The sequence below is a fragment of the Dendrobates tinctorius genome, unplaced genomic scaffold (assembly GCF_039654945.1).
Source record: "Dendrobates tinctorius isolate UK_male_01 unplaced genomic scaffold, ASM3965494v1 ptg000070l, whole genome shotgun sequence".
Lineage (NCBI taxonomy): Eukaryota > Metazoa > Chordata > Amphibia > Anura > Dendrobatidae > Dendrobates > Dendrobates tinctorius.
In genome coordinates, this window is record NW_027361738.1 from 71,948,764 (window position 1) to 71,961,140 (window position 12,377).

The 12,377-nt window shown below is 40.8% G+C and overlaps 1 protein-coding gene across 1 annotated transcript in view; it reads right to left on the reverse strand.

The window, feature by feature from the left end:
• The window catches only part of LOC141095885 (macrophage mannose receptor 1-like), a 155,799-nt gene that overhangs the window by 60,086 nt on the left and 83,336 nt on the right, over positions 1-12,377 (reverse strand). Inside the window, exons 20-23 of the mRNA XM_073582260.1 lie at positions 10,069-10,144; positions 8,165-8,306; positions 7,061-7,093; positions 1,850-2,013 (exon numbers count right to left, since the gene is read on the reverse strand). Of these exons, the coding sequence (XP_073438361.1) occupies positions 1,850-2,013; positions 7,061-7,093; positions 8,165-8,306; positions 10,069-10,144 (415 nt within the window). The remainder of the gene's footprint in view (positions 1-1,849; positions 2,014-7,060; positions 7,094-8,164; positions 8,307-10,068; positions 10,145-12,377) is intronic.

The window sequence follows — 12,377 nt, forward strand, 5'->3', positions numbered from 1 at the left end:
CAGGTTAAATCTCTGAGACAACTTTTTGTATCCTTCCCCTGAAAAGCTATGTTGAATAATCTTTGTTTTCAGATCATTTGAGAGTTGTTTTGAGGAGCCCATGATGCCACTCTTCATAGGAGAATCAAATAGGAGAACTACTTGCCAGTGGCCACCTTAAATACCTTTTCTCATGATTTGATACACCTGGCTAAGAAGTTCAAAGCTCAATGAGGTTACAAAACCAATTTAGCGCTTCAGGAAGTCAGTAAAAAGTAGTTAGGAGTGTTCAAATCAAGAAAATGATAAGGGTGCCCATACTTTTGCACCGGTCAAATTTTGTTTAAATGCAGATTGCACATTTTCTGTTAGCACAATAAACCTCATTTGAATCCAGAATCCAGTTATTAGATATATGAAACTGAAATAGCTGTTGCAAAAACCAAAATTGTTATAAAGAAAAAAGGTTAACATTAATAGGGGTGCCCAAACTTTAACATATGACTGTATTTGTATTTATGTTAACAGCATTAAAGGAGTTATCCAAGTTTGTGTTGAAAGTCTGCAGTCACCCTATATCACTGGAGACTTCTGAATTCTCATAGTGTGTGCACTCCATGCAGGAGGTCACATGATGGCAAGTTTGTGATTTGCATAGACGCAGTCACGTGCAGACTAGACGTGTGCTGCGTCGCTCAGCTAACTTGTATTGAGCGAGGCCACAATGTCTACTAAGAATGTGGACAGAAGTATGCAAATAACATATTTGCAGTCACCTACTCTCTCTGTCAGGACTAGAGAATCTTGCTAGCGCGCAGTGCACACGCTGTGAGGATTCAGAAGACTGCAGACTTTGATCACAAACTTAGACAACCCCTTTAATGTAATTATGAACTTAGGCACTGTAGTCTGGTTAATCCTAACAGCTTGTTACATACTCACTGTCAGGATGTGGCTCTGCTTGCTGGTTTTAGCAGTCATCACATGACTACTCACATGTTATCCTCATACTTATGGTAAGCTTCTCTTCCTGCTTCTCCCAACAAAGCAGGGGCTGTAGTTTCTCACTGAGCATTGAGAGAATCCGGTAAAGCTGCTAGTCTGCATGTGACTGGACGTATACAAATCGCATCTGAGTGGTCACATGATAACTACTTAAACCGATTAAACTGTGTATACGAGGAGGCACCAAACTTAATTTTTCCTAGAAAGCAGGAAAACTGGATTCGCCTTTGCGCTGACTGCTCACTGCCTCAGCATTACCTAGTTGACTTTATCTAGATTTGACTTGATTTGAAACATCCAGTTAGAGTGCCAGATATATTTAAAATGGTATTTTCATTCAGATTAGCTCTATGGGAGCAGGTAAGTACAATATTTTTTCAATTGACAGTTTATTCTCAAACTCTGTTTCCAGTGTGCCTGTAGTCACCACTAGGGGGAAATCTTTCTACAAAAATGTACAGCTCAATAATAAATCAGTATGCAGTGAAGGTAAGCGCCCCCTTAAAGTGGCAGAATTATACTCTCTTTTAGCTCAGAACCTTTGTAGGGCAACAAGGGGGTCGGTGTTTCATCGCCTGAGGTTAAGCAGACTTTTCCTGGGGTGATCTGTTCAATGTACTATGGCACCATGAGAGTCAGAAAAACAAAAACTGCAGCAAAATCTCCCATTCCCCATTTTGTTTTTTTGCTGTTCCTCTATTATAAGCATTCCCAGAGGGAATTTCTGTCTATAGGCAGCTGGGTGTTGAGGAAGGTGTTATTTTACCTAATATCATACAATGCAAAAAAAATTATTATTCTACAAAAAAAATATGTTAAGGAGTGTTTTCAGCTTTATTATAAAATTTTAGTATTCAGAACTTACGTATTTTAAAATGAATTTCCACTCAGAGTCACTGTTAATAGTGACAAGGTGGGAAAAATTGCTTTTACAAAATTCCTGTGCTTTCTCCATCGGCATTTCATTCTTGCTAACATAGTATTGGTGGTCATTATAGATCAGCCAACCGTCGCTGGTAAAATTATATTCTGAAATATAGAAGATATAATAAATCAGGTAGTAGTAATTAGAGATTGATGACATTTTTGAAAATTGAATTCACCAGCTATATTCATTTTTTCCCCAAAAATTTGATTTGCCGCAAATTGCAAGTACTAAACTGGAAGCAAGTGTGTAACACTCTGAGAACTGTATACAATCCCTTTTAAGCTCTTTAATGCAAACACAGCAATAGTGATGTCAAAGTGATCCCAACATCTATGGTGATAGGTAAACAGGTGGTAACTGTTTTTCATGTCTGTGCTGTCACACACTATGTATAATGTATATTCAGTTTTTTTAAGTTTTCTCTCCTTATCTCTCTGACTAAGCTCTGAGCTGTAATGTCCTGTCACTATCCAAATTCACAATTAAATGGCTGCTGCATTTCCTGCTTAAACTTTTATAAAGGCTATAATAATGTCTTCCCTGATGAGCTGCTCTATATCATGTAATGTAATAGTTGCAAAGCATTATAAATGGAAATCTGCAAGCCAGCCTCTGAAATCATGTCAGCCTTCATTGGCTCATGTAATCTTCTACTTTTGTGTAAAATGCCGGTGGTCTTTGTTTTGGTGATTCACATAAAATCTATTCACATTCACAGAGTACAACAAATTTCCTAAACTGCAGCACAAATTAGATTCATATCAAATCAATTTGCTCATCTCTAATAGTGAGTAGTGATGAGCGGAAGCTTGGGTTCTGCAGGTTTGGCCGAACTTGAGTTAAAAGTTTGGTTCAAACTTGACCCCAGACTTCACCCTCAACTCGAACCCAATAAAAGTGAATGGGGACCTGAACGTTAGTACTGTAAAATGGTTGTAGTAATGGCTAGAGGGCTGCAAATGGAGGTAAAATAGGGGTAAGAGCAGGACAATTGCCTGCAAACAAATATGTATAGGAATATGACTTAAATCCCTTAAGTTAGTCAGTAAATATTGAGTTAAATTAGTTTACTCAACAGGCTGGATAGAATCAATAGAGCCTGTGAGCCCAGATAATATACAGTCCAATATCAATGTACATCAATGTAGACAATTCTTATCAATATCATGTGTAAATATCCGTCCATTCATTGAAACCCACCCAGAGTTAAATCACATCAGGAAGAAAAGCAGACATAAGTCAGCTGGTGTTATTATTCTGGCAAGAGGCCTATATCCATAAAGGTTCTCAGCCTATTAATAAATATAGGCTGGTTGTTAAAAAGGGGAGACCCTCAAAAAATGTGGGGTCCCCCTTATTTTTAAAAACCAGCGAATACGAAGCAGACAGCTGGGGGCTGGTGCCATTATTCTGGGAAGGGAAAAATATCAATAAAGGTTCCCGGCCTATTAAAATCTGATCACAGCTGTCTGTTAAGCTTTTACTGGTTAGTAAAAAAGGGGACCCAAAAATTTTTAAATGGGGTTCCCCCTATTTTTAATACCAAGCAAAGGCTTAAGAGACAGCTGCGGGCTGATATTAATAGACTGGGAAGTTGCCATGGATATTGGACCCCTCCCAGACTAATTACAACAGCCCTCAGATTAGATGCGCCAATTCTGGCACTTAGCCTTGGCCCTTACTGCTTGCCCTCGTGCACTGGTAAGCAGGATAATAGTTTATGGGTTTGACCTGCAGTAACCTTACTGTAAGCCACCTGAATTCATAGCAGCTGGTTTTCACGCTAAACAGCCTCAGTGCCGGACTGATGAATGACTGCGCTTTTGGCACTCGGCAACTTGAGCTACTATGAGACCTGGTGGCTGTGATCTCAGGTAACTTTAAAGGATAAATGAGTTCACAGCCACCTGGTCTCTTGGCAGCTGTGAAGCCAGGAAACCTCATGGGAACCTTTGAGGGACACTTTAAGGTTACTGGAGTATCCAGCTGCTGGAACACCTGGAGGCTGTGTACTAAGGTTACACTGAGTGTGTATTTTACTGTACTTGTTAATAAATAAATGAAAAAAATGATGTTTTTTTAATAACCAGCTGAGGGAAAGCAGCCAGCTGGAGGCTGGTGTTATTATTCTGAGAAGGGGCCAATATTGATAAAGGTCCTTAGCTTATTAATATCCACTCACAGCTGTGTGAGGTTAACCTCAGTAACCTTAAAGTGTCCTTCAAAGCTTCAGGTTTCCAAGCCTCAGCTAACGGGAGACCCTAACTTTAGGGTTACCTTCAGGTAACCCAAGGTTACCTGAGTTCAAAGCCACATAGTCTCCTGGTATGATCGAATGCCGGACTGTTGACTGTCGGATTGCAGAGTGCCAAACTCGCAGTCATTTATCAGTCCAGCACTGGCACTGAGCAGAGAACCAGCTGTTATGAACTCAGGTGAACTTTCAGTAAGTCTACCGCAGTTCACAACCCGGCTCAAATGGAGCTTACCGTGAGAACCGCCACCTGTGACCTGCAGTAACCTTAATTACATCACCGCTCATCACTGCAGCCGAGTTCTCACGAACCTCTCAGTGTGCTCCGGCTGTCGTGTTGAGTGTTCACATTACTGATGTCACTGCTCAGCACTGCATTTGGATGTAGTAGAGTTGGGTATCGTCATTGGACATCATCACTATGTATTAACGGCAGAGAACCGAGGATTACTTTGATTTTTTATTTTTACGTTAATAAATGAGTAATTGAGGGTAATTGTCAGGGAGCGATTTAGACAATTAAAGGAATTTTCTCTTTGTGTGTCTACTACTTTTGACTAAGGGGTTAGCAATGGGGGTGTCTGATAGACACCTCTCCATTATTAACCTCTGGGCTTGATGATAGCAGACGATACACAGCTGACATCAACCTCAAACTATTACTCTGCTGGCGGGCAGAGCCAAGGCCAAGTGTCAGAATTGGCACATCTAAGGGATGCACCATTTCTGGGGCATCTGAGGGCTGCTATTTTTAGGCTGGGAGGGGACCAATATACATCACCCCTTACCAGCCTATTAATATCAGCCTGCAGCTGCAACCACAGGCTTTTTAACACTAGGTGGGTACTTTAGGCTGTCCCTGCATGTTGTGAGCTTGTGAAGGTGGAGACACTGGAGAAGACTGACAACCTCTATGAAGACTTCTTGCGTGAATGTGTTGCAATAACCAGTTTTGTATGTGATTTTATGTGTAATAAAAAAAATTAAGTACATAAAAAATATTGTGCTCAGCAGCAGTTAGTTGGGTTGTGACAGGGTTCAAAGATGCCAGCCCAGGTTGGAGGAGTTACTGGGGCATTTGTACAGGAACCTAATTCCTGCTAGTTAGTTAGTTAGTTATGGTTGAGCCATTGAAGTAGTAAAAAGCATCATATAGCTACAGGCCACATGTGAAAAGTGTGCTGTGATTGAGAATTGTAAGGTTAAATTGCAGAACGGTGCTACAGAAGCCAAGTTGCCATCAAACTGCTGGAGTACAGAGATAGAAGCCCCAGTGACCCAAAAATTACCCGTGTGACTAGCATACAAGAAAGATACTTCACTTTCTGGGAGTACCTGCAGTGACATAAAAAGAGCTGACAGAGGCGTGATTCCCATAGGCAGCTAATAACAGTGGGATACTGACAACATGTCAAACCAGTTCTGGCCAGTAAGGAGCTCGGGGTACTGCACCGTAGTGTGGGATATTGGCAGTGGTAGAAGAAAGACTGTTACTCTGCAACTATACTGAGCATCATCGTAATGCCATTTGTAGAGAAACTAATATATGAACCTCTTCCTTATGCAGAAGAAATGGTTAAAGAAATGTATACCATATATCAAATATTGTGAAACGCTTCTAAGAATTCAAGTGAAACTGTTTTTAACTTTTTAAAATGGTTGTTGGCCTCCCTGATTTGTCAGATGAACTTAATGTTCTCATTCCATCATACCACTGGTGGCCCGAAAAAGAGATTAAAAACAAGTCCCCACAAAGCACACACACACTCAGGGGAAAAGTAGCAGGATGTATAGGGACACGGAATCAATCACCGACCAGTCTTGTCCCTTACAAGGTGAAACTGAAGAGTCCTGGAGAGACACTGAGCAGTGGAGAAGTCCAGAGAAATGAGCAGTGAGAGGAGTATAAACTGTTTTTTTTCCTACATCTTGCGTTTAATATTCTCTGGTATTTCTCTAGACCCCAGAACATATTAAGGGACATTCAATTCAAAGAGAATAAATGGTCTATAAATCAAATTTCCCTGTAAAATTTGTATGATTTGGATAATTGGGATTTGGTCAGATTGGCTCATCTCTTTTGAGAACAAATTTGATGATGTTCGAAATGTCTAGATGACAACCCGTTTCTCTGTGCTATTCACTATATCACAACAAACATGGTGGAGGAGTCGGCTTCTCTGGCTTAATGACTGTCCCTTTAACCATATTTCAGCTCTGCCCTCATTTGAAGTACACTCCATTTGCATTTACGGTATTCCTTCGAACTTCCATGTAGCTGTCATCTACTGACCACAATTCCCTGCCACCACCTTTATCAACCACTTCACTACTGGAATAATATATACCTCTCAACCAATTTTCCCAAAATCATCATGCGTGACATAAGTATCTCCATGGACATATGTCACTCAGATGCTTCCAAGGTCCTGTCTAGTTTGCTCAAAATATCTTCCTATGCTCCACCTACCATACTGTGCTAATTTTGCACCACAGGCACCAAAACCCGGATGTAATTGCCACCTCACCACTAGCTTTATTTATGTGCACTGGTTCACTAATTTATAGCGGATTTTTCAGCTGATCCATGCTGCCTGAACCTGCACCCATAGACCGATGGGTCTCTCCCTATGTGTGTGCATGTGGAGCTACTTTTCAGTCAAGGGGATCTGTGCGGAGAGAAGCCGCTGTGGACCTGCCTTGGACTAGTCATCCGGCACACATAGTCCCAAGGAGGCTTTTCAAAGTATGTTTTCTCTGAAAATCTGCAGCTTTTTCTGAGTAAGACACGCACGACTACAACAACCCACCGGGTGATTAATTGATGCTGGCTCGGGCAGCACAAAGCAGATGACAGAATCCTTTTAAACAGAATGAAAAATAAAATTTCTTACTTAGAGGTTTTGGTTCTTCCTTTAATTCTTTTCCTAGAAACAAAAAGTAAGAGGTAATTGCTCAAGTATAGTATATAGGAAGTTACGGCTTTAGGTTTAGGAGTATTTAACGCTTTTTTTTAATGAACTGTATGAGATGCCGTAAAGCAGAGATAGCGAGTGCACCCTTACCCCATGGGGAAATTAGACTATAGGGGTCTACTTTTCTATATTTTAACTTTTGATTACCAAAGTCAAATATGGGATATTTATATGAAGGTTTTGAAATGAAGTTGTTCATTTTAATTTTCTAGGCGGAAGGGCAGTGGAGCAACGGTTAGCGGGAGATGAGAGAGACAACAAGGCTAGGTTGCTGATCAAGTACTGTCATTTGGCCACTTGGGCCCACATGAGGATGCGGTTACCATTAAAATCTGTTGCAGAGCAGAGAGCCATTGGCTTCCTGCTTCACCATTCACTCTGGCAAGGTGCACTTTGCAAACTCTGAAAGTATGCACTATGATGGCGCTATGTCATCACTTCATGATGCCGTCTGAACTGGATGGAAAAGGAAGACGAGGCAACTAACGTCTGGGAGTAAAGTTGAGTGGGAAAAGGTACAGGAGATTTTACAGGTTCTCCTTCACTCCGCTTAGAGACTCCCATTTAGAAATATATTAACAGCGTAAAGGTAGACTAGACAGCCTGAATAACACCAAATGCATCCAACAGCTCATGCTGGATGATAAATTTGGTACATCTTCAGCCGCTTTTGTCTAACTTTACACCTCCTTTTGGTTGGCTTACTTTTATGTCAAGATTTTGCTTCAAACATGGGGAACATTGATGCATCTGTAGCCATGCCCCTTTCAGCTAAGCCAGGCTCCTTGCCCTGAACAAATCCATGTCTCCTAGCCTAGAAAGGCATGAAAAGTATCTACAATACTTTATACATTTGAGCGATTTCTGGCTCAATTATGGTGCATTTTCAACTGTAAATCTGCCCGACTGTGAGTGCTTCTGACAGAAACGTAAATAAAATTGGGTGACAGAAACAACGCATTTCTGGTGGATGCACTAGGAATTTTGTCTAGAGATAGAGCTTTAACTTTAATTTCTATGTACCTTTCTGTAGCTTACAAATCCATTGGAATTGAAGATCACAGTGCACGTTATGCCAAGAAAACCAAAATGAATTCATTGCTACACATTTGTCCTGCTCATCGGAATTGTCTGGTTTGCTATATTCCCAATTTTCATAATTCAGCTTATTAAAAAAAAGAAAAATGAAAATAGTTACCTGATGTATATTGTACATACATTTATATACAGTGACTTGTGCAAGTATTAACCTCCCTTGTCATTTCTTGTGTTTTTCTACCTCAGAACCTGGAATTTCAGGGGTTTAAGGGTTTGCATCAGTTCATGTAAGGAACATGCCTATAACTGTGAACATTCGGTTTTATTGTGAAGCAAACAACAAATAGGCCAAAATAACTGAAAAATTCAGTGTTCATAACTTTTCACAACCACTAAAGTCAGTACTTTGTAGAGCCTCCTTTTGAGGCAGTTACAGCTGCAAGTCACTTTAGATAAATCTCTATGAGGTTTCCACATTTTGCAACTGGGATTTTTGCCCATTCTTCAGGTTTAGATGGTTTCCTCTGGTGAACAGCAATCTTCAAGTCTGACCACAGATTCTCACCTGGACTAAGGTCTGAGCTTTGATTAGGCCACTCCAAAATTTTTACACATTTCCTCTTAAATCACTCGACTGTTGCTTTAGCAATGTGCTTTGGGTCATTGTCTTGTTGGAAGGTGAACCTCCATGCCCGTCTTAAATCACTGACAACTGAAACAGGTTTTGCTGAAGAATAGCCCTGTATCTCTCACTATCCAACTTCCACTTGACTAGGACCATTTTCGCTGTCCCTGCTGCCAAAAAACATCCACACAGCATGATGCTGCCACCATGTTTCACTGAGGGGATGATGTTCTTGGGGTGATGAGCTGTGTTGGTTTAGAGCCAGAAATAGCATTTATCTTGGTGGACAAACAGGTAAATTTTGGCCTCACCTGACCACAGCACCATCACCTGCTCTACTGTACCTCTGGTCACAGCTGTATGCTCACTCTATCATTTGACAGTGTGGGAGCAATGGCTCTCTGACCAGCAGTAACTATCATACTGCCAATCAGAGGCAGTGTTTGCCGAGCTGTCATGCACATGACAGCTTGGCAAACACAGGACGTTTGGGCCCCCCATTCAAGTGAATGGGGTCCGGGTTCAGGTTACGAAATTTTTTGTAACTGTTCGGCTGAACCCGCCGGACTTGAACATCCAGGGGTTCGCCCATCGCTAGTTATGACTTATTTAAATCTCATGCCCAATTTACTTCTTATTTTTACACTGCAGAAACTGACTTGCTGGACACTTTTGAAATCCGTAGTGCTGTAAGCTTGCATTTTATTTGAAGATTTCTCCCTTAAACTAGATTTAGATGTGAAAAAATTGCAGATAAAATTGTATCTGTGTTTTAGTGCGTCTCAGTATTTAATCCGAACATGCCTTAATCAATTACGCTTTATCAAAGCTAAGTATCAAGACATTTCTAAAACAAAGCAATTGTACCTAAAAAGCATGGCATACCAAAAAGAGTGAAAAAAACATAACTGAAAAATGCAATAGAAATGCATGTAAAAATATGCTCAAAAATATAATAAAATGCAAGTAACTGTAATTAGCTGTTTGCTACAGGAACTCTGCAACATCAAAAGGCACAAAATACTAATTGTAGGAACTTAGCCTTACATTACTTATACTCCTTATTATTCGAGGGGAGGACACATCATTGGTGCAACCTGTGCAGGGATGCCCAATTCTACATCCAAAGTAGATGGCATTGTGAACTATAATGTGCAAAGGGCCCATATACTGTTCCAGCACAGGGGCCCGTTTCTGTATGTGTCCATCCATGTTATGATAAAAAGGATATTTACTTTCACTGAACACACATGTGAATACTTACAGGAGATCCATCAGACCATGTGAATCCTTCATCCAGATTACTGTGCATTAGACCAATCCAGACACCAATATAGAAGCTGACCTTTTTGACACTGAAAAAATGAATATATTAACCCAGGGCATTAATTGTAAGATAAAAAAAATACATTGTACCCCTATACTAATATAGTTCTTGAGCCCCAAGACTGGACTAAATTTCACAATATCTCCTAAGAGTAAAAATGCAAGATGTATAGAGTTTCTGCATGGCACTTACTTACTGTATGTCTGCATGCATATCTGCATGAAAGCATAAGGACGGAAATCTTCATGAATTAAATGCCAATTACGGTAATTAATTTAATTTCTATGTCAACATTTATCTTGTCTAGGTATGTGTAGAACTGCTTATCTTCTGGGTAGAAAAAAAAATCTCCCCCTGCCTTACAAAGTGACAATCAAAAGGCAAGCTAAAGGAGAACGTTTCTCCTTTTAGAAAGTGCCAAGATGGCATAAAGAGACTTATAGGCCATGCAATAGGCAAGGAATTTAAGTATGCAGATATCTTCTTCAGAAATGTAGAGAACTAAAACTCAAGATCCATATTTAACCAATATTGACCCTTTCACAAGCCTTGACAGATAACGTAGGATAAAAGCCAAACCAAGTACTTCAGTTGCAGACACATGTGCCATACTTTTTGCCTCTAAGGTTACTTTCACATTTCAGTTTTTTTTAATCTGGCGCCCTGCGGCGAAAATTCTTAAAACCGGATCCGGCGATGTGTCTCGCCGGATCCGTTTTTTTCCCCATTGACTAACATTGGTGCCGCATTGTGCCACATGGACATGCAGTGCGTCCGGCTTTTGCCGGATCCGGCAAAAAGTGACGGTGCGGCGTCTGGAAAAACCGTTACATGTAACTTTTTTTTGTCTGCGACGCAAAACTGGATGATGCCGGATCCGCCGTCATCCGACTTTTTGTATAATGGAAGCCTATGGGCACCGGATCCAGCGTCATACGGTTTTTAACGGATCCAGCGGCCGGATCCGGTTTTTCTATCTGAGCATGCTCTACAAGAATCAACTCATCCAAAAAGTGTTTGGGGCATTTTTAAAAACCGGCTCCGGCAAAAAAACAGATCTGGTGCATGCGTTTTTCACATTTCATGCCGGATCCGGCGATGGGGCACGGTGCCGCAGGGTGCCGGGGATTCAAAAAAACTGAAATGTTTAAGTAGCCTAAGCAGTGCATAGCAGGAGTTCTGATTTGGCTGTGTGAGAGGCCTCCGAGAGTGTGTCTAAAGGGGAATGTTTCTACTTGTAGAAAGTGCCAAGCCAGCATAAGGAGACTTATAGGCTATTCAATGCTCCTCTTGAAATGTACGATGCACAATGCAAAATAATATTGTGGTACCGTGTTAGCCAGAAAAATAGATGTTAAAACTTATGTCCCCCCAAAAAATTGAGAAAAGTGTTCAAGGAGTGATACCTTTATTGGCTAACCAGAGAAATTATATTTGCAAGCTTTCAAGGCTCAAAAGCCCCTGATGAAGGGGCCTTCTGAGCCTTGAAAGCTTGCGAATATAATTTCTCTGGTTAGCCAATAAAGGTATTACTCCTTGAATACTTTTCTCAATTTTTTGGGGGGACATAAGTATTTACATCTCTTGGAATGTAAATATGCAAATAGCCCCTTCAGAAAGTAAGATCTCAGGGGCCTTTCACCCAGCCAAATCAGATCTCCTGCATTGAGCTGAGGAGGGGCAAACACTTCAAAACACATGTCTGCAAATACAGTAGATTGTTTTGTTTAGCTGGGTGAGATGCCTCCGACAGAAGGTTTGAGGGTGAAATTTTCTCCTTGTAGAGAGTGCAAAGCTGGTGTAAGGAGACTTTTAGTGCACGTAATGCTTCTCTGGGAATTTACAAATGCAAATAGCTTCTTCAAAGAGAAAGAGGACTAGAACTCTAGATCCACCTTTTGAGATACGCAATTGGAAAAGTCAATATTGAACATTTAACCAGCTTTATCACATGGCTTAGGATAAAATCCAACCATATATTCCATTTCCAGACACATTTCGGGGTGTTTGCCCCTCATCAGTGCAAAGCAGGAGATCTGATGAATGGCTGAGTGAGAGGCACCTGACAGGAGGTCTAAGGTGGGGGATGTTTTTCTTTGTAGAGAGTGCCAAACCAGCGTAAGACGACCTATAGGCCATGCAATGCTTCTCTGGGAATTTTTAATATGGAAATAGCCTCTTCAGAGCGGTAGAGTATTAGAATTCTACTCCCTCCTGTTAGAGGTAGCAATCCTAAAAGTTAATAT